General features: G+C 37.7%; 2 protein-coding genes across 5 annotated transcripts in view; both read left to right on the plus strand.

Annotated features, from left to right (window-relative positions):
- Nucleotides 1-231: 231 nt before the first annotated feature.
- Nucleotides 232-3109, plus strand: LOC149845378 (uncharacterized). The gene is made up of 5 exons (XM_089987775.1): nucleotides 232-727; nucleotides 1685-1962; nucleotides 2126-2443; nucleotides 2629-2902; nucleotides 2988-3109. The coding sequence occupies exons 1-5, from the start codon at nucleotides 571-573 to the stop codon at nucleotides 3107-3109; spliced, it is 1149 nt and encodes a 382-aa protein (XP_089843901.1). The 5' UTR covers nucleotides 232-570.
- A 7018-nt stretch (nucleotides 3110-10127) lies between these two features.
- Nucleotides 10128-22240, plus strand: part of LOC149845379 (DAR GTPase 2, mitochondrial-like) — a 44680-nt gene continuing 32567 nt past the window's right edge. Inside the window, exons 1-4 of one of the 4 annotated variants that reach the window (XM_089995722.1) lie at nucleotides 10128-10376; nucleotides 16406-16510; nucleotides 17217-17294; nucleotides 17563-17710. In XM_089995722.1, coding sequence (XP_089851848.1) covers nucleotides 10215-10376; nucleotides 16406-16510; nucleotides 17217-17294; nucleotides 17563-17710 — 493 coding nt within the window. In that variant the 5' untranslated portion in view covers nucleotides 10128-10214. Of the gene's footprint in view, nucleotides 10377-16405; nucleotides 16516-17216; nucleotides 17295-17562; nucleotides 17711-22240 lie in introns of all 4 variants that reach the window. The other 3 variants (XM_089995724.1, XM_089995725.1, XM_089995723.1) reach the window with 3 other exon arrangements.

A 22240-nucleotide genomic window follows, 5' to 3' on the forward strand; every position in this document is an offset into this window, starting at 1 on the left:
CTTCTCTTGTTGGTCATAACTCTCCCTCTTTACCATCTAGGCCATTTGGGTTGCCTCAAACTTCCTTTTTTTAGTTGGAATTTTGAGTTTTTTTTCCTACCCTGCTCGTCCAACTACCCAAATTTAGAAGTTTTAGTCTGATTTGGGTGTAGTCTAGGAACTTTTGTTGGTTAGTTTTTGATGTTATTGTATACCAACTTGGTTGAAGCAATCTGGGAAGCTCAAATTTCCATTTTTCTATTGAAATTTGAGTTGTTTTTTGGTGCAAATTAGGTAACATACCCAAGTCTCAAGTTTTTTCTTGGATTTGGGAGTCCTACTTTGTTGCCAAAAACTACCCACATTGTGAAAAAAACTTGGTTGGTTTTGATATGTTTTAGTTCTTCAAGAACTTATTTTTGGTGCTGCTTGTTTGTCGTGTTGCACTAAAAGGCCCTCATTAGTGAAGGCGTGATTTTCTATAATTTGAGTTGAGAAATTCCCATCTTTGCAAATTTGAAGTCTGGGCTTTCTTCACTGGTACTTCTGAGGATTGAGCACTGAGAAGAGTATATTTCCAGAGTACTGAAAATGGGCCCAATGGCATTGCCACCTGGTTTTAGGTTCCATCCAACTGATGAAGAGTTGGTGGGATACTACTTGAAGAGGAAAGTGGATGGTCTGAAGATAGAGCTTGAAGTTATTCCAGAGGTTGAACTATACAAATTTGATCCATGGCAGTTACCAGGTATATATGTCATTAGGTTCTTGCTCCTCCTATGATAATTCAGTTTTATTTTCCTCTTTCCATCATAAACATGTCCACATCCCATATCAAATCACCAAATGCTGCTTGTTTTGCTTATGAATCTTATCTGTGTTTCATGCTTTAAAGAACTAACTGAATATTTGATTTTATACATAGGACATTAAGACGTGACAATACTTAAAATTATGAACCTTTATTCAATCACCAAATTTCCGATGCTTCTGCTTATGAATCTATATGAGTTCATGTCTTTTATACTATGTATATTAGACAACAAAAAATTCTGAGTTTCAGATCCAGTTCACTTGGGCATCTTTTTCATTTTTTCATTGACCTTGACATACAGTGTATATTTTTCCTTGTACTTTGAACTCATGAAATGGAAGCTTCTTTTCTGTAAGTTGAGATAAATTACGTCATTGACAAGATCTTCTTATTGAAATTAAAACTTAGATCAGTTCTTGCATAAGGATAAGCGCTCAAGGTTCATCTGCCATTTCTCTTGTTGTGGATGAGTCTTTTAAGGTTCATATGTTGAATGCATTTGATATAAACTCTCTTTCTGTTAAAGTGTGCTTTTGAGGTCTTCCTTTCATTTGGAAATTACAAATGCAGTATTAGATTTGGTAGTGTAAACTGCAAAAGTTTATCCATATGTGTAGGATTCAGTTATTCTTTCATAAGCGAAGAAGTTTTTAAAATCATTACTGTTTACATTTCAAGCCACTAATATTCTCAAGTCGTTGATAGAAGACAATCTTTTAAAATAAGCAACATGGTCTTTGTATGCCAATTTCATTCTTTGTACTAGCCATGAACAACCATTTCTTCCAGTGTTTTTGAAGTTTGAGATTATCCAACTTTTTTAGGTTCTGTTTTGCACATGGGAGGAACCCCTTTACAGACAATCTCACATTTCTTCTTTGTGTGATGCAGACAAGTCTTTCCTTCCAAAAAGAGATCTCGAGTGGTTCTTCTTCTGCCCTCGTGACAGGAAGTATCCGAATGGATCACGTACAAATAGAGCTACCAGATCAGGTTACTGGAAAGCTACTGGAAAAGACCGTCAAATAGTGTGTAATGGTTCTGTTACAGGATTGAAGAAAACCTTGGTCTTCTATCTTGGAAGAGCTCCTCTAGGAGATCGTACTGATTGGGTAATGCATGAGTATCGCCTACATGATGGCTCATCTCTAGGGCCTTCTATTGTTGAGGTATATTTTTAAAGTTTGCCAATCATACTTGAATGCCATTTTTATCCTGGATATTTGAGAATCATGACTTTTTTCTTGTTCAATATATATCATGTTGCAAGTACTCAATGCATTGGATTTCCTATGATATACTGTTGAATGATTGAAATTTGTTGTCCGCCAGAGCCCTTTTGCCTTGTGTCGCATTATGAAGAGAAGTGAACAAGGGCAAAAGATTGGTGATCAACCTCCTGATGCCAGAAAGAAGAGGAGCATATCTTCCATAATGAATGATGCTAATTCAGTTAGAGTGACATCAGAAGAACCAAGAAGATTCAATCTGGGGAAGACACCCGAGGAAATGCCCTCTGTTGAAGGAATCAGTGGTACAAGCCCCAGATTTTCAACTCTGTACACATCTGAGTTGACAAGTGAACTGGAGCAAGCAGGAACTCCCAAGACAGATACAGTTTCAAGTGATCTGTCATACAACACTTCAAAGGTGTCAAACTTGTGTCTTCTTTGCTTCACAAACACATATGTGCACACACACACACACACACACACACACACACACACACACACACACACACACACACAGACCAACGCCTCAAAGTGAACATTGTTGGGTCTTAAATTAGTCCTTGTAGGTGTTTCAGTTCTTGATAATCCAATGTCCACTTGCAGGTAGAAGATTCATTAAAGGATCAATGCATGAAAAGATCATCTCTGTGGCAGCCAACTGATACTATGGGTGTTCCAATCTTTTCACCTGAAACAAACTACATTTTGGAACCTGAATCCAACAAACTTGACTTTGGTGCATATTCTAGTCAAATTGGGCTTATGACACCTTGCGCTGGAGAGATTAACAGTCCACAGATGTTTGAACATGATAATTTCCTGTACCAAATTTTTGAGCTTCAGGATCAGCATAGGAATGCAGCACCTCAGTTTATGGGTACATGCTTTTGTGGTCTATTTCATTCCTGAAACATGTACATGTCTGTTGTGATGAAAAACTTATTTTGGTCTATTTCATGCAGGTTTTGAATCAAGAAATACTATAGTAGCTCCATCACTTTGCAGAGAAGCCAGTCTAGATGGGAATTTTGGGGAATCTGGCACTCTGTGGCTGCTAGAAGATAATTCAGTTACTGTAGTATGAAAGATTATGACCATTCAAGAGTCTTGAGTGATGGGAGTCTGGTCTATTGCTGTTCAGCTAGTCTATCGACCTGTAAAATAAGATCTCCTTACAACCTACTTTTAACGGTTGTTTTGGAGAAGTAGCATCTTAATTGGGCACCCATGACTAGATAGTATCATGGGAAGAGTCTTAGAATCCATATAGCTAGATGGAAAAATGAAGTTTCTACGTACTAGTTTAGTGACATGAGGGAGTCAATATTATGCATATCCTCTGGCCTTGAAAGTTGGAAATGTGTTTGAAGATGCAAGTTATGCTATAAGATATGATTTTCAATATTGTATTGTGCTTATAGTGAGAGGTACTATGACTTGTAAGATTATTTGAATTCCATTAACTTGCTTGTTTTTATCCCTTCGGAGCCATGCGTTATGCACAAACATTCACGTGGTCTAACTTATGCATCACATTGACATAGATGCTTTTACCTGGTTTAACACAAATTTGGCTTTAGACAGTCTGTTATACTCTTGATAACAAGATAAAAAAATTTACATGATTTCTCCTAATCCAAAAACTAATATGAAATTCCAAGGTTCAAGTGAATTATTAAACATTTGATGGTCACCCTACGTAAACTTAGATGAATTGGCTAGAACCCGTAGACCCAATAGGAGTTCCTTGGTTGTCAGGGTTCCACTACTCTCCACTTCAGTTGCAGTCTGCCCAGTGGTAGAGTTGGGGAGAGCCCTGTAAACCTGTAATTCAGTAACAGGACTTCTGCAGTGCATCCACCTACTTTTCTGTGAGCAGAAAAAATGAACATAAATCCATGATAGAATACCCCCAATGTTTCCTCTGATTGGACTCCCATTATAGATGAAACTCAGGCCAATTGGTTATATATGTATATACAGAGAGAAAGAAAGAGAGAGAGAGAGAGGATGTGGATAACTCTGAATTGTTGTAATGAAAAAAACATGATGCTTTCGTCTTGAAGTTCTATTTACCAATATGCATTAAAATTTAAATACAAGCATCATGGAAAGCTAATAAACTACTGCAGCAAGTCCCTATTAAATTTTGATAGAAGAATACTCAATGCAAACTTCAATGAATATGCCCCAAAGGGGGTTGGCGTAGTGGGGTGGGGCCTTAACTGCTAGACGGGCAGTCAAGGTTCTATTCACATGGGCGTCAGCCCTCTGCGCAAACTAATGCGTAGCATAGGCCTAGGGGGCAGGGGGTCCTAGTCTCGGAGTTTTACGCAGCCGGCACAACGACCTTAGGTATGGCAGGCTGATCCAGCGTGACCAGGTCTTCCTGCCGGGTGCGGTTTCTTCGGGTTATAAATTAAAAAAAAAAAAACTTCACCGAGTATTTGAAACCACATCTGTTGGTTCATTTGAAATTCATGCCATAATTTTGTTAGGGATGTCTGAACAACACGCTTTTACCTCATTCTGCACGAGTCAAACTTTCAGTTTTAGTTCAGCCGGCTATTTGAAATGTATCTTATCATGGAGTTTGCTCCTTACCAAGGACTATTTTTTTCAAGTTAATTGAAGAACAAAGTGCTCAATGGATATTGGATATATCTCGAGTTATTCTGATATGTAACAGGTAGGAGAAACACTGAAGGAAGAATGATGCATGACTAAGGCCATAATAAGCTTTTGTCTCAGGTGTTTGTGTGTGTGTGTGCACGTGTGTGTATGAGTGTGCACGTGTACGCACGTGAAGCCATCTGTGGCAAGAAACAGTACATTATGGAAGTCTCGATAAGATGGCAGGCAGAAGGAATCATAAACATATTTCTTTTGCTACTGTTACCTATCTGACGAGAGAATAAATCCACCCTTTTCATTTGCAGAATCTGGGTAAAGTAGTTCTGTTCACATGGCCTATAAGGCACTATTTAAGGGAATGCATGCCAAAAACTACCTTTCTGCAATCGTATCAGATTCTCTATATAGATTCTCACCATGTCTACTCAAGAAATCACATACAGTAGACATTGAACACTAAAAGGAAAATATAATGACGATTAGCTCCAAACAAGTAAGCAAAGAGTGCAGATTTTGCAGATTTTTTTGATGTTCTATGCAATACATTCAAAACAAACAGCAACATAACTAATTTCTTGTGAAGGTTTTCACTTTTTTTCTTGCTGATAACTAGAACAGAGAATGACTAGTAATCCACAATCTTCTGTATTTGCCACCATTATATGCACTGAGAAGCATCTCTGTTTTACTGCACCATGGTTCAGATTTGTATCCAATTCTCCTCAGCGCCTTCACTATTCTTCTTTCATCTGTGTCACCTCTTATTACCACCTTTTTACTTCTTAACTCGACTTCCACCATCTTCACCCCTGCAACATACTCCATTACTTTCAGGATAACATTAACAATTTGTTGACATACCGTGCATGTGTGTATGCTTGTGGGCCTGTGCTTGAGTGCACCCAGTAATTCAAGCCAGGTTAAATGCAGCTGAATTTTTGCAACAATGCCTCTCATGAGTCAGCTGGATCAACACAAGTAGATGGCAACACAAATCACTGAGACAAATTTCATCTTGAAACTTGAACTACAATAGTATTGCACAACAATTTCCAAGACTCGCATTCAAGCGTTTGGATGAATAAAACACAATTGCAAATTCTTTTTCCTATGTTCTAGACTTCTTGGGCAACAGTTGACAAGTTTTAGATGAGTTCTTGGATGAATATAACATAGTTGCAAACTTTCTTTCCTTCCAAGTTCCACGGACTTGTCTGAGTTCATAGGTGAATTGGGCAAAAGCAGAGAGAGAGAGAGAGAGAGAGAGAGAGAGAGAGAGAGAGAGAGAGGATTTCAACGTAGCCACAGGGTCAAAGAGAACAAAAGCAGAAAAACAAAAACAGAACAGAAACAAGTGGCTCAGACAGGAGCAGCAAAACCAATAAGGTCCAGAGGGAGCGGAACGACAACAGGAAGAGACGTTAGATCGAGAAGATGAATAGGCAGAATTGCGTAAACGTCCAGTAGTATTTTTCGCGCAAGATGATTAATGTCGACCGAAGACTCCCGAGAGAGAAAGTTATGTAATGCATGAGTACCTCTGAGTTTGGACAGGCATCTTCTTATACGTCTCTCGCTGTGAATGCCATACATCTCTACCTTGAGCTCCACAGTCTGCAGCAGAAAGAAACAGTTACAAGCCTTCCAAGACAACAGAGAGAATTATGTAGATAACTGAATAGTTGCCATGAGCACATAGTTTTACCTCCATGGAAATTGAAGAGGGAGTGTACAGAAAGAATAGCTCTGGACTCAACGGTGGTCGAGTCGTGTTGTTAACTATGTATACCCATAACAACGTCAAAAACGCCCAAACATTCGTAATAACCAGCTTAACCTTCCAAATGACAATAATGTCGGTGCGGACTCATCACCCACCGTTCTTTTTTTGATAATTTTCAGATGTCAAGTTGTCAACCAAAGCCTTTTACCTTCGTATGCCCACGTAGCTTCCACCTTTTTCAAGTGACAACCTTAGGGGCACGCTTGAAAGTGAGAAAGAGGTAGGAAAGTGAAGTTAAGAAGGAAAAATATGCAATTTTTCGTTGAAAGGGAATTTTTATGAAGGATTTTTTCTAGAAATTACAATTTTTGATAGAAATAGTTCTTCCACCCAGGGAATGAAGAAATATCTCCTATAAAAAAAAAATCATTTATCACACACACTTCAAACCAACCTCCCCCTCCTCATGTCCGTCTGGACATCGGTGCCGCCCTCCAAAGCTACCAGCAGCCTCTCTCCTCCGTCAAGGTGGAGTTGCAACAACTCATCCTTGATGACAACCCCATCGTCCTGCCTACCTTTCCCCATCGTTTCAAGGCAAGGGGCCGCAACAACCTAACCCTAACGGATTTAATTCTAACAAATGTGAAATTTGGAGAATTTTAGTGAGCTTAAGAACATAGGTCCTCAATTGGCGACAAGGTCCCGACAGCCGCAAGCTGCTTCATCACCACCCCATTTCCCCAACTTCTCTCATTTTTATAATATTTTTCATTTTATTTTTCGGTAATTTTTTTTTCGATGAGAGTTTTTCTTGCTTTCAAATGTGCCCTAAGAGTAAGTTCGAAAGCGAAAAAAAATACACGAAAAAAAATGATAACTTTTCCAATCATTTCAGGATTTAAAAAAAAAAAGTTTTTAAAAAAATGTGATTTTTTATAGAAAAACTTCTTTCACTTGAATGAGTGAAAGAATGTGGACAAATTTTTTCTATCAAGAATTCTTTTTTATTAGGACAACCATTCACTTACGACACATATCATTTACGACACATATCATCCCATGGGTTACCATAATAAGAGTTTCCCCGTCTTCATCTTACTTACACCTACCACCATTTTCTGGTCTCTCTCTCTCTCTCTCTCTCTCTCTCTCTCTCTATATATATATATATATATATATATATATATATATATATATATATATAAAAGAAGGCTAATTGAACCCTCTCTATGTCATTTTTCTAGCATTTTCCATTATGTTTTTTTCATCCTAACACAACAACAACAACAACAACAACTACGCCTTCATCCCAAAACAATTGGGGTCGGCGATATGAACCAAAAAAGAAAATCATTCTGGGTCTTCCACATGAATCCTTCTCCTCCAATCATTTCTATCCAATGCCATGTCCTCGGTGAGGTTCAAAGCATTCATATCCTTTCCTATCATCTCCATCCAAGTCTTCCTAGGCCTACCCCGACCTCTTTTAACTAATATATTTTCCCATTTCTCCATCCTTCTAATTGGAGCATCACTAGGCCTTCGCCGAATATGTCCAAACCACCGTAAACGATTCTCTGTCATCTTATTTTCAATGGGTGCAATGCCTACCTTCTTACGTATCTCCTTGTTCTGAATCTTATCTTTTATTGTATTTCCACACATCCATCTAAGCACACGCATCTCAGCTACACTCATTTTTTGTAGTCCAAAAATTAGATGATCATTCCTCAAATCTGTCATCAAATGAGAAATGTCTAATTGATTAACTTACAACAACAACAACTACGCCTTCATCCCAAAACAATTGGGGTCAGCGATATGAACCAAAAAAGAAATTCATTTTGGGTCTTCCACATGAATCCTTTTCCTCCAATCATTTCTATCCAACGCCATGTCCTCGGTGAGGTTCAAAGCATTCATATCTTTTCCTATCATCTCCATCCAAGTCTTCCTAGGCCTACCCCGACCTCTTTTAACTAATATATTTTCCCATTTCTCCAACCTTCTAACTGGAGCATCATTAGGCCTTCGCCGAATATGTCCAAACCACCGTAAACGATTCTCTCGCATCTTATTTTCAATGGGTGCAACACCTACCTTCTTACGTATCTCTTCGTTCCGAATCTTATCTTTTATTGTATTTCCACACATCCATCTAAGCATCCGCATCTCAGCTACACTCATTTGTTGAATATGATGTCTCTTGGCAGCCCAACATTCCGTACCATATAGTAAAGCGGGTCTAATAGTCGTCCTATAAAACTTTTCCTTCAACCGCAATGGCATTCTACGATCGCACAGCACTCCAGTAGCACTTTTCCATTTCATCCACCCAACCTTTATCCTATGATTTACATCTCCATCAATTTCTCCATACTTTTGAATGATGGATCCCAAATATTTGAAATAATCATTCACCGGTATATCTTGTTCACCAAGCTTCACTACACTCCCATCACTACTTCGTTGCTTACTAAACCGACATTCCATATATTCAGTCTTACTCTTACTCAACTTAAAACCTCTAGCTTCCAATGTCTGTCTCCATAATTCTAACTTAGCATTAACCCCAGCTCTAGACTCATCAATCAAAACAATATCATCAGCAAACAACATACACCACGATACATTTTCTTGAATTGATCTCGTAAGCTCATCCATCACTATCGCAAATAGGAAAGGGCTTAAAGCAGATCCTTGATGTAACCCAACCGTTATCGGAAAATTGGTTGACACCCCTCCACAAGTGCGGACATTGGTTACTACTCCTTCATACATATCTTTAATTATACTAATGTACTTGAGAGAAACACCTTTCTTCATCATTGTCCACCAGAGAACGTCCCTAGGTACTCTATCATATGCCTTCTCTAAATCAATAAAAACCATATGCAAATCTTTGTTCCTCTCTCTATATCTTTCAATAAGTTGTCTAAGAAGATGTATAGCTTCCATAGTTGATCTTCCAGGCATAAAACCAAATTGATTCTCCGATGAAGAACGTAGCATCATCCTAACACAAACAAATAAAAAAAATTTATTTAGAAAAGTTATAATATCATAAGATTCGAAACATCTCAAAGGCAAAATTTTATTTTTGTGTGAGATTTTTTTTTGTTTCCAAGTTAATTCTATAAATTCCTCCGATTTTATGCCACCCTCGTATTAACGTTGATTATGAAGTTAGAATTATCATGTTACCCTATAAAAATGCATCTAAAAAAGTTTCTCTTATGCCCAATGCAAATTTACTTTTTCTACCTTTAAAACATGCCAAATATACATTGTTAAAAGGTTGAAACTAAAATGGGCATTAGTTATTTTTGTAAAGGTAAATTAATTATTTTTACATATTAATGGGAGTTAATTTAGGTAGTTATTTGCTCATCTCAAGTTAAAAGTTTGGGGGCATTTAAAAAGTGAAAGAACTTTGGTGGATACATAAATCAATAATAAGATTCTGGCGGTCATTTGAAGTCGTCTTTGCCTTTCTTATTTTTTCTGTTAAAAAGATTATCATTTCATGCAAAACCAACCTCAGTAACAAAAGGGAAACTCATAATGCTGATAACGATGCCATGTTCATAAAAAATACAAGAAAGATAGAAAAAAGGGGAGTCCCCAAGTAATTTCCAGCAGTAGCCCAAAAGTGAATCGTTCTTCCTTTTCAAGTTGATGCTCTGCGGCGCCATAAAAGGGTGTCCGTCCTCTTCGGGAGAAACTTCCCAGCAGCAAAAAGGGCGGCGCGGGGCTCCTTCCTGTAATATTTGAACTGCCCATCTTCGAAAAACAGGATTCTCTGACCGTTGGTGGTACCACCATTCGGATGCCGGCGTCTATATTCTCCAGGAGAGTGGGCAACCTCGTTAAGGATGCAGGAAGAAGAAGGGAGAAAGGATGGTTCACCCCCCACATGCAGGCAGCATCACGGGCCATCCTTGACCGTATACCTTTGGTGGATTGCGTGGTAGAGGTCAGAGATTCAAGGGTATGTCAGAAAACCTCTCTGTATTTCTTTATCCAACTGACCACCCTCTTTCTTTATCGTCTACAATCGATTAGGAGATGTTGGTTTGCTTTCTTTCTGGATTCCAACAGTTGGGTTCTCTCTTTTATTTGGTTCTCTCTTTTTTTTTTCTACATATGGTTCTTTCCAGCAATGATTTGCAGTACATGGAGGAGATTTGTTGTCTTTTAGGTGTGTTCAAGGAGAGAGTTTATGGCTTGAATATGGGAATCGATTAGATAGTGACATCTCCATCCATTCTTGTGCTATCATCAATGCTACTTCCACTTTACTACTGGAGGACGACCCTTTCCTCTACCGCCCTCAAACCCATCCGTCGATCCCTGTGCCTCCTCTCAAAAGATTGGCTCTATCTCTCCCTCTACTTCTAACTCAAAATTCTCATCACAACACCAATATTGCTGCTTATGTATTCCTCTTTGACCTCCTTTGCTGTTGCTCCATTCACCTCCCTTTCGATTTCCACATCCTCATCTACTCGCCTGTCATGCCTCCTCTTCCTTTTCCTCTATGGAATCGACTCCACTCTGGTCCTCCCCTACTTCCTCAAAGCTAGAAAACACAATTCATCGATGACCAACAACATCTCTATGTGAGATTTGCTTCCCCTCCCTCTAACCTACTTGCGTTGGTCTTTTCTCTTCTCTCTTTCTCACTAATGGCTCCAACGCCACATGCCACATCGCGCCTACCATCATCATATAGTTTGAGTCTTGGCACCATCTTCCTTCTCATCCCCATCCCTCTTCAGTTCCCACATCCTCATCCGCGATGCCACCTTCACGAACACCCACTTCTTCCTCCTCCTCCACGTCATCAACATAATTGAAATTATCAGGTTGCTGCTCACTGTCAGCTGATTGTGCGTTTTGATTAATTGTACTTGGATGCACCTTGAGATATAATGTAATCTGCCCATGCATATTGGCCTGTGCAGACCCTGTTGCACCTTCATTATCATGTCCAGATTCACTATCTTTGATGAGTGAAACTGAATATCATCAACTGCTGCATTCACGACCTCTGTCCCTATGAAACTAGGTTATAGCCTTTTGCAGAGCAGCCCCTGACATTGGCAATAACTAATGTTCAAGCCTTCAAGGATTGGTTGATTGCTGAAACATTATTATATTCATCTTCGTGAAAAATAAACAATTTTCAGAGTCAAGCACACACACAAGAACAAGTGCAAACTATTTATGTGGTTCGGTCTTTGAGACCTATGTCCACGGTTGAACTCTCACTCTCTCTCTTGATTTTCTTGAGAGAGGAAGGGATGACAAATATATTGCTTTAGGTAACCTCATTACACATTTTTAATATCCCACGATTTGTGGGTTTTCCAAATTCTCTCTCAATTACAAGCTTATCTCCCAATATTTTCTTTCTACAATTAGGAGACATATTCAGCCTATCAGATGGATTTAATGCATGTCAAGCATCCTTCTTTCTTCACGTTGTGATGAGGATCCTTGATCATTAAGGAACCTGTTTCCTTCCTTTCCTTCATCACGTTGGGATGAAGATTCTTGATTATTAGGAAACCTGTCTTCCTTCTCTTCTTGAGTTTCCAACTTCCTCTTGGTTTCCTGCTTGAGCTGCCTTGAATTAGGGTCCACTTCTCTTCTTACCAAAGGAATTGGTTCTCTAACAGCCTGCCTCGAGTTCAACCTCCTAGGTTGAACGTTGAACTTGTCACATATAAATTTGAAATGATCGAAACCAAGTGGTTTGGCGAGTCCATCGGCAATCTGCTCTTTCGAGGATATGTACTTTACTTGGATTTCCTTTCTGGCCACATGATCATGGATGAAGTGCACTTCTATCTCAATGTGCTCACTTCTATTGTGATGAACTGGATTAGTTGAAAGATAAGAGGCACCCAAATTGTCACACCACAACGTAGGAATCCACATGATCATGGATGAAGTGCACTTCTATCTCAATGTGCTCACTTCTATTGTGATGAACTGGATTAGTTGAAAGATAAGAGGCACCCAAATTGTCACACCACAACGTAGGAATTTGTGACAATTTTATTTTAATCTCTCCCAAAAGATACTGAATCCACACAACTTATGCAGCAGTATTTGCAAGAGCACGATATTCAGATTCTGTGCTAGACGTTTACACTGTGGCCTGGCCTGCTTCTGAGAACTCCAAGATTTAAGATTCAGAAAACTGCAAAACCACTTGTGGACTTTCTATCATCTAGGCCTTGCCCAGTCTGCATCATAGAGAGCATTGATCAATTGTTCACAAGAAGATCTAATAAGAAATCAATAATCCAGTGTCCATTTAAGATAACACAATATTCGCTTCACTGCTCCCTAGTGCATATTAGTTGGTTCATGAATATATTGACACACCTTGTTGACTGCAAAAGAAATATCTGGACGTGTCATAGTGGTATATTGAAGTGCCTCCACAACACTTCTATAGAAAGTTGGGTCTTCAAATTTGGTCTCAGTATTGGCCATCAAAAGGGGTGATATAACCATAGGAGTCTTAATTGGTTTAACACCATTCATCCTAGAACGTTTTAGAAGCTCAGAGATATACTTCCTTTGAGATAGAAGCAAGCCAGTTTATGAAGATTGGACTTTGATACCCATAAAATAATGAAGACTCCTTAAATCTTTCAATGCAAACTCAGAACAAAGTTTCTTTATGAGATTTGAAATAAATTGGTCTGAATTTCCTATCACAATGATATCATCCACATATATGAACATATATTACCAAAATCCCTTCCTTTTCAAACACAAAAAGTGATGTGTTAGATTTAGCACCAATAAAACCCAAAGACTGAAGAAATTCACTCAAACGAGAGAACCAAGCTCACAAAGTCTGCTTTAGACCATACAGAGGTCTTTGTAACTTGCATACTTGTGGTTTCTTTGGATCTTCGAACCTTGGAGGTTGTTCCATATAGACTTCTTCAAACAAAAACCCATGCAAAAAGTCATTCTGGATGCCTAACTGTTTTATCTGACAACCATGACTGATAGCAATAGAAAGCATGTTGCTATAATTTAGTAGGAGTTTTGTTTATGAGGTACACAACTGTTCCAAAAGCATGTTGCTAAAATTTAGAAGGAACATTGGCTTGTGCCATCATAGACAAACCTATATCCACAAAAACAATATAAAATCTGAACCCATCTAAACCCAAAACTGGGGTAGGCTCCAAGACAACAAAATAAACAACTTCTAACGGACTCTTAGGAGGATTCAAAGATGTCCAAAGTGCAAATTGTGACTTTTTCCCTTTTGACATGCCTCTCACACTTTAGACCCAAACTCTTTCTCAAACAACAAACCAAAAGTGTTGATAATCTTATGAACAATACTTAAAGATGGGTGTCCCAAATGCTGATGCCATTGACCAACTGTCACATTTTCTCCTTTGTGGACCTCCTTAGAACCTCCAAAATCTAGCTTGTATAGCCCTTTAACTTGTTCCTTGCAACAAGACCTTCCCTGTGGCTCGATCCTTCACAAAACAACATTGAGGATGAAACTCAAATACTATATCATTATCTTTAGCAAATCTCTGAACAGAAAGAATATTTCTTGTAATATCAGGAACATGCAAAATAGCATCCAATAAATACATATGACCAAGAATAGAAGAACCAATATGTGATATAGGCAAATCTGATTCGTCCACAATCCTTACTGAATCTTAGCCCGAGTAATCTGAATGCACTGATAGATTATTCATGTCATTGGTGACATGATGAGTGACGCCTGTATCGGGATACCTGTTTTCATCACCAATACTAGGAGCAGTCACAGGTTCAGTTGAAACTTGATATGCTTGAGGAGCAGTGGACTTTTGGGTGAAGCTTGACAATTGATAGCATTGCTTTGCACTATGTCCAGGTTTCTTGCATAACTGACAAGTCATCTTGGGTCCTCCTCCTTGATAGTTATTATTAAATCTTCCTTCTGAGTTATTCTGACCATGGCCCCTTCCTCTATTGTTCCTTCCTCCACGGTTTTGGTTCTCATTGGGTTGCATCAAAGAAACATTAGCACTTGGATTTATGTGATCATAATCACGAGAGTCCAAGTCGTTGATATGAGCCTCTTGAATAAGGAGAAGGCCGTGCAGTTCATTGAGGAAAATCAGATCCTTATGAGTCTACATCGTTGTCCTAAACACATTGTATTCATGGGGCAAACTTGTAAGGAGTTGCAGCACCAGGTCATCTTTGTCAATTAGTTTAGATGCAATAACCAGTTGATGGGCTATAGACTTAGCCCATTGAACATACTCATCTATTGGCTTGCTTCCTTTCTTTAGATCCTGCAGTTGCGATTTCAACTACAATATACGAGATCAAGAATGGGCTGCATAAGATAACTTGAGAGTAGACCAAACTTCATAAGATGTGGCTAAGCCAACAACTTAACTATGCACGGATTCTGTCAATGAAGACAAAATTCAGCTAACCCCCCGCTGTTCATATTTCCTCCACTCGACATAACTTGAATTCAGTTCGGTAGAGGAACCATCTTTATACATCGGTGGTGCAAGTTTGCTTCCATCGATATACCCCATAAGGTCATATGTGAGGAGCACATGCTTGAATTCTGATTCCCACAAGAGATGATTCTCACCAGAAAGCTTGATAACAAGAAAACGATGAATATTATTGGGTACCTAGGGTGAAGACATGCTTGGCGTCAAGCTGGACGTCTGATTTTAATTTGTGCTGGCCATGGATCACACACACACAAGAAGAGTTGATGAAAGAACGAAAAACACAAAGAGCAGCTTTGGCTCTGATACCATAAACAATTTTCAGAGTCGAGGAGCACACACACAAGAACAATTGCAAACAATTTATGTGGTTCGGTCTTTGAGACCTACGTCCACGGCTGAACTCTCACTCTCTCTCTTGATTTTCTTAAGAGAGGAGAGGATGATAAATATATTGCTTTAGGTAACCTCATTACACAACTTTAGTATCCCATGATTTGTAGGTTTTTCAAATTCTCTATCAATTACAAGCTTATCTCCCAATATTTTCTTTCTACAATTAGGAGACGTATTCAGCCTATCAGATGGACTTAATGCATGGAAAGTAGGATCCTTGATTATTAGGAAAACTGTTTTCCTTCTCTTATTGAGTTTCCCACTTCCTCTTGGTTTCCTGCTTGAGCTGCCATGAATTAGGGGTCCAGGTCTCTTCTTACCAAAGGAATTGGTTCTCTAACAAAAAACATGTATATTGATATGCACAAATTTTGTCTTTGGACTAAAACACCTATATCCCTTGTATTCATCACTATACCCAATGAAAGTTGCATACCTTTACCTTTGGACATGCAAAGTGGCATCAATATTCATAAAATATTTGCAATCACATGCATGTAAATGTGCGTAATCAAGGTGATGTGATTACTGGACAACAGATAATAAGGCAAATGACCTAATGCAATCAAGGTAATTTGTAAGATTTACAAGCAAATGCCCTCTTACCCTTATCAGTTGTCAGGCACTTCAAAAAACCAGGTGACTAAAATGAGTTGAACCTCTACTTCTTTTCTTCTATACAAAATCACAAGTATTACCTGATTGCCACCAATAACAAATAATTCATTGGTTTGACATGGGTTATGGCCATATTATTAGGCATTTTGACTTTGTGCTTTGACTTGTGATCGTCCATGAGTAATGGGAAAAGGTATATCATGTCATTCAACCTACAGAGCTCCAAATGGAGAACAGTTGCAATGTTGCTTACCAGTGCTTAGCTTGAGTTTGTTCAGTAGCTTGTCCAAGCCATTGTCAACTTATCTGATGAAACATCCATTTTTTTCTTTTCACTTAATTATGTCAGAAAGAATGCCGACTTCCAAAGCTGTAGTTTTTTTGTGTCTTTCTCATTTTTTTTTCTTGCCAACAGCAAAATTGATTTTCTGAAGGTTGAAAGTCTATTAAATTGTTGGAACTCAATTTTCCTCTTTGTCTGCAGATACCATTATCATCAGCTTATCCACAAATGCTCCACGTTCCATGCACCTCCAAGCATTTGATAATTTTAAACAAGATGGACCTATCAGATCACCTTCAGACACAAGTAGAGTAAATTGTTGGATCCTGATATTTACTTTCATTAGCTAATTCTCATTAGTGAAGTTTTACTCCCCTAACACTGTTGGTTAATGTTCTAGCTTAGATGCTTAACAGCTTAACCAGAGTGAGAGCAAGACAGTTTGATCTGTCATGTTACTGATTTAAACATTAATTGTTTGGTTTTGTTGTGCCTTAACAGTTTCATGAAAACATGGTCATAATACTGGCATGCATGTGTTTGAACAATATATTTCTATAAACATGGGCTCTTATCATTGAGGGGATGACACATAAGTTGCCTGTTTTATCTCCTTTGGAAAACTCAACCACTCACATGTGCAACAAATGTAAACTTTCAGAAATTAATTGAGTGGCTGATCTCTTTCCATGTTGTGAGTACTCATTCTTATCCTGGTGAGATGGTTCTCCATAGGAGTGTACACTACTAATAAAAAATAGCATCTTAGCTGACTCTTGCCATCAAACTGTATCATATTTAAAAACTTGAATCAAGTGGCAGCAAAACTTTTATTTTAGAATTCTCTTTTCGCCCCTTGATGGCTTTGTCAATTCCATATTATTTAAGATGTTCATATTTCTTAATGCTCTAGCTCTACAACATCATAAATTCATGTAGCACTTTAAGCATCATTCTGCATCTTCTTTTTCAGTTTGAGTGTTGTCATATGACACAATGAATTTAATTGCAGGAGTGGGTAAAATATTTTGAGCAACAGCATTGTCCTTGTTATACCGTCAATGCCCACAACAAGGAACACATTAAGAAGGCATGTTACCATCATAGAGCTTTTTGGTTTTTTGTTTGTTATTCCTGCCACTTTCTCACTTTTCTTTTTCTTTACTTTTTTCCCCCTCTATTAGTGTTTATTGCTGTCCATTTTCAGCATGAGGTGCTGTTGGTTCGGTTAAATTATTAAATATGCTAAATGTAACTTGGTTCACATGCTGTGATGGTGGATTTAGTTTGAGAACCTTCACATTCTTTCCAATCATGCTTGTCTACAAGAATATCTGACTGGTGCTTACTTCATACAGTTTCTACAACTAGTGCGAGCATGGGTCAGAGAGTTGAAGGTTGATCATCCAGATTCCACTTCAACTGTCATGCTAATCGGTATTCCAAATGTTGGGAAGTCAGCCTTAACTAACTCCTTGCATCAAATTGGTCGAGTCAGTGCTTTAGGTATTCATAAACTTATAGGAAGTAAAAACTAGCTTGTCACTTTGACATGTTTGATATTTGAGAAGTTTATGCAATTATTGAGCATGGGTAGACTTAAATTACATTCATTACATAAATGGGATTGTGATTTCCATAAAAGCAATCGAGAAGGCAAACTTAATCTTTCTGGAAAAGATCAATTATAATATCCTTACATTTCAAAGTGAAGGCTGAATTTAAGATACCTATATAACACATGGAGGCTAAGTTAGTAAGCTTCTGTTTTGTAGATGTGAATCCTTTTATCCAATATGTGCATGTTGATTTAAGTCCAACCAATAATGGTCCAGAAAAAAATAGAAATGCTGGGAAAATGATTTCCATGCTTCCAGTTCCAGTGAGTCTTATACTGCACGGGAGTAAATTTTCTATCAAGGAGGCTTTTCCTCCATATACTGAGCGATAGTATTGAATGATGTAGAGGCCAAGATGACTCCGACCATCTGCCAGATTTAAGTGTTTTTTTATTAAGTTTCTATGGTACTTTTGCTACTACATTTGAAAAGTGGAGATATTGTAGGACAATGTGGCAGTTTCACACAAAAGAGAAGCTGTGAGGGTGCTGATTGGCACCAACCAACACATTGGAAATTTTGTTTCCCATATCACAACTGTGAGTTTGGTTAAAAAAATATCAAAAAGAGTAGAATAGAATTGTTCTGAAAATCGAAGAGAATATGCTAGATATAAATAAAAAGTGCCTCAGATTCTTGTTTTAATTTTACGAGATAGAAAGCGAGAAGTCCCATATACCTTTTATGAAGGCTTTTGTTTCCTTTGTTAAAATGTAAAATATATAATATATATAATAATATAATAATAATATATTATTATATTTATATTTATTTTCTTTTTCTTTCTTTCTTTCTTTTCTAATTTTATCTAGTTCATTTAGAACTAGAAATAATATTTAGTCTAAGTTCCAATTAGGACTTGACTAGACAATATAGTCATTGGACCTAGTCCAACGACTATATTTAGAGCCGTTGGACTAGGTCCAAGGACTCTCAAGGAGAGCTCTCCTTCACTCCTCTTTTCCCCTATAAATAGGGGTGATCCCCCCCTTTGTAAATCAATGCTTCTTAAGCATTTCTTGTGAGAAATAAAATATTATTATTTTTATTGTGTTCTTCCATTTATACCCTTTTATGGGTTATGCTTGTAGTGTCTCCAATAGACACCCTTTATGAGTTTTCGTGCTTTTGTGGAAGACCACCATTTCATTACATGGTATCAGAGCCTTGAAGATTTTTAGATCTTGGAGTATTTTTATCTTGTTTTTCGTGCCACCTTTGTAAAGGGTGACTCATCCTCTTGTTTGTGATTCAAGTGATCTTTTTTTGAAGAAGGAAAGCATTTGGAGGAAGATTGGTTACGGAAATTTGTGATTGTGCTCATTTTCCTCTTCTCTTATCTCTCTTTTTCTTTTTTTTCTTCTCCCACCTATCTTTTCGTTTTTCTCTCACCCTTGTAAAAGATGGATGACAATGATAAGATCACCATTATGCCCATGAAATTAAATGACACCAATTATGTGAAGTGGACTTCAATCATGAAGCACCACATTTGGGGAAAAGGGTTGTGGGGTACAGTGGATGGTTCCGATTCAGAACCTAAACTAGTTTTCATAAAAATTGAGAATGACAAAGAAGTACCTCTCAGAAAAGGAGAGAAGAATAAGTCCTTAGCGACCTATGAGAAGAAATAAAAAGAGTGGAGGATAGGGCACGCCAAAATTATGTCATGGCTAATTAATAATGTTGACATTAAGAAATGCTCTAGTGTAGCCAAATTTGAGCATGCCGATAAAGTTTGGGAATACCTTAGAAATATATATTCTCTTAAAGATATTGCACATATATTGTAACGACCCCAAGTCATAGCCCTTGAAAATGCAGATTTTTTTTTAAGAGTTGCGAAAATCTTCCCAGAGACCTGGGGTCCTTACAATTCCAATTTCAGCTGGATAACCATACACCACAAACGAACTTACATTTTTCATCCATAACCAAACAAACCAAACTCTTTATTAATGAATCAATAAGAGTCTCATACTCAAGTCAAGAGTGAAGTAACAACTGCAGGAAATAAAAAGAACTAAAAGAAACAAAAAGTAGAGCCACTTTGTCCATAAGTGAAGCAGTCTGAAGCAAGTGTGACCCTCGTATACTCTCCGAAATTAGTTGACTTCACTGATCATCTGCGGCTGCGAAAAACCATAAAAGTAGGGTGTCAGAATCCGAAGAATCCTGCGTACAGGTCCCTCTAGTGAATCAAATAAGAATAAAAGACATAAATAAGATTCATGTAATATTTTAGAGGGATACAATTATAACCAATTCATAAGACAATTAACCATTCATGCAAAAAGGAAATAAACATTAAGCATGAGAGAACATTAACTACGCAACATAGATCACAATTTAAGCAATAAGGGCATTTAACATGCATTAAGAAACAACATCATGAATTCATCAACATATAACAATTAAGGGAACGAGTAAACATACATGATCTAATGCATAGCAGGAATATGCATGATTTATGTGCAATGCATGAACCCTTTATCATCTTTCATTTAAGTTTTCCTTTTTTCATATGCATGCCCTATTAAATGCATACAATTTAAGTTTTTATTTTTAATTACCGTTGCCGACGGATACGCCAAACATGTAAAAATTCTTGAGGTTAAGTAGGGTTCTCAGGGCAACTTAGCACACAAATTTGTATTTTATTACTGGGTTCCAAACTTAGCCCTCGACCGATATCAGGAATCAACACCATCCATCGAAACATTGAAAAACAACATTCAATGTCGGGGACACTATGAAAATCAACATCTACTCGCGTCACTTTCTTGGTATACCAAAACAATAACAACTGTGTCAAACACACCACCCTCAGGCAAAGTGACAGATTCTCTCTAAAACCGTGACTATGAGAAGAACCTCAATATCGGATTCGGGGGCAACAACAACCCATACAGAGTTTTTGTATCCTCACGGTTTCCCTAAACCGCAACATCCAAGATTCCCACGCTAAAGAAGAGACATCAAGAAAACATAAATTACACTGTTCTTTACTTTCTTTTATCTTGTTATTAATTCATCCCTTTTACATTTGTAAATCAACATGCAGAATTAATAACATAAGCTTGTAAATCAACATGCAAAGCTCTTCACGGGACCACAGCTCGTGGCAACATGAAACAGTGAAATAAAACAATAATATCACATTTGATTTTTTTTTTGCAATGCATCAAAATAATTAAAACAGAGAGTAACCTGTTCTCGAGGCTCACCTAACCCCTGATGATCCAATTGACCATCAATGCATTCATAAGCAAAAATCATCAATCACATGCCAATATGCACTCCTTCCACATGCTTTCCAATGCACATTCATTTGTGATAATTTAAAGGTATGCATGACATAATAATATACATATGCACGAGTTCTTACATTTCGTTTTTAATTTCATGTATTCACATGTTTATGTCCCACGCATGATTTCATTCATTCATGTCAATGCATGCTTTAACTTGCATGTTTATGTTACATACTTACTCCCATGCACTTACACATCTTAAATCAACATGTGAACATTCAAGTGATGGTGCACATACCATTATATTAAATTTGTGTATGCATATACATAAGATGGAGCTATACAACAATTACTTTGTTTTCAACTTAGAGTGTCAAGTGTAGGCTAATGAAACATATCATGCTCTTATTTCAAGTAAGGAAATTCGAAAATATCAAGAAGGGCTGAACCATGCACATGCTAACTTAAATCTTTATTTACCTGCACATTGAGCATACAGCCCTATTTGAAAAGTGTTCTCAACACATAAACAAAATACCCCCTTACCAAACTGAAACATTTTAAAACTCTTTTTTTTTACCAAGACCCAGCCGACTCAGTCGGCTGGGTCTAGCACGCAGCCAGACCCACGATACTTTGGAGACATCACAAAACCAATATGATCCATACTCAAACTGGTTTGCATGTGGTGTGGGCATGCATAGTCAAGGACCCATGTCTTGCACCAGCACTCATATCTGTTTCCAGGTAACATAGCAATTTATGTATATTTATCTGGTAAGTTGGTAGAGTTAGTAGATGTTATGTGTAGGAGAAAGATTGATATTTTATGTCTTCAAGAGACCAAATGGGTAGGTGAGAAAGCTAAAGTGATAGAACCTTGGGGATATAAGATTTGGTATACAGGAATAAATAGGAATAGGAATGGAGTAGGGATTGTTATGAGTCGTCAGTTTATAGATAATGTAGTTGAGGTCCGTAGGAAGGGTGATAGAATTTTACTTATTAAATTAGTATTAGGTACGGATATTATTAATATTATTAGTGTTTATGCACCTCAAGTAGGTTTAGATGATTCCATTAAGCATCAATTTTGGGAAGATTTAGATGGAGTAGTACAAGAGACATCTTATGGAGAAAAGCTTTTCATCGGCGGTGACCTT

The sequence above is a fragment of the Nuphar pumila genome, chromosome 2, assembly GCF_984573655.1.
Source record: "Nuphar pumila chromosome 2, dmNupPumi1.hap1.1, whole genome shotgun sequence".
NCBI lineage: Eukaryota > Viridiplantae > Streptophyta > Magnoliopsida > Nymphaeales > Nymphaeaceae > Nuphar > Nuphar pumila.

What these genes read in the sequence shown, in the direction of transcription:
- LOC149845378 (XM_089987775.1), top strand. Translation starts at nt 571, where the DNA reads ATGGGCCCAATGGCATTGCCACCTGGTTTTAGGTTCCATCCAACTGAT. An exon ending in TAGGGCCTTCTATTGTTGAG is followed by an intron (nt 1,963 to 2,125) that starts GTATATTTTTAA and finishes GTTGTCCGCCAG; the next exon opens with AGCCCTTTTGCCTTGTGTCG. An exon ending in TGCAGCACCTCAGTTTATGG is followed by an intron (nt 2,903 to 2,987) that starts GTACATGCTTTT and finishes TATTTCATGCAG; the next exon opens with GTTTTGAATCAAGAAATACT.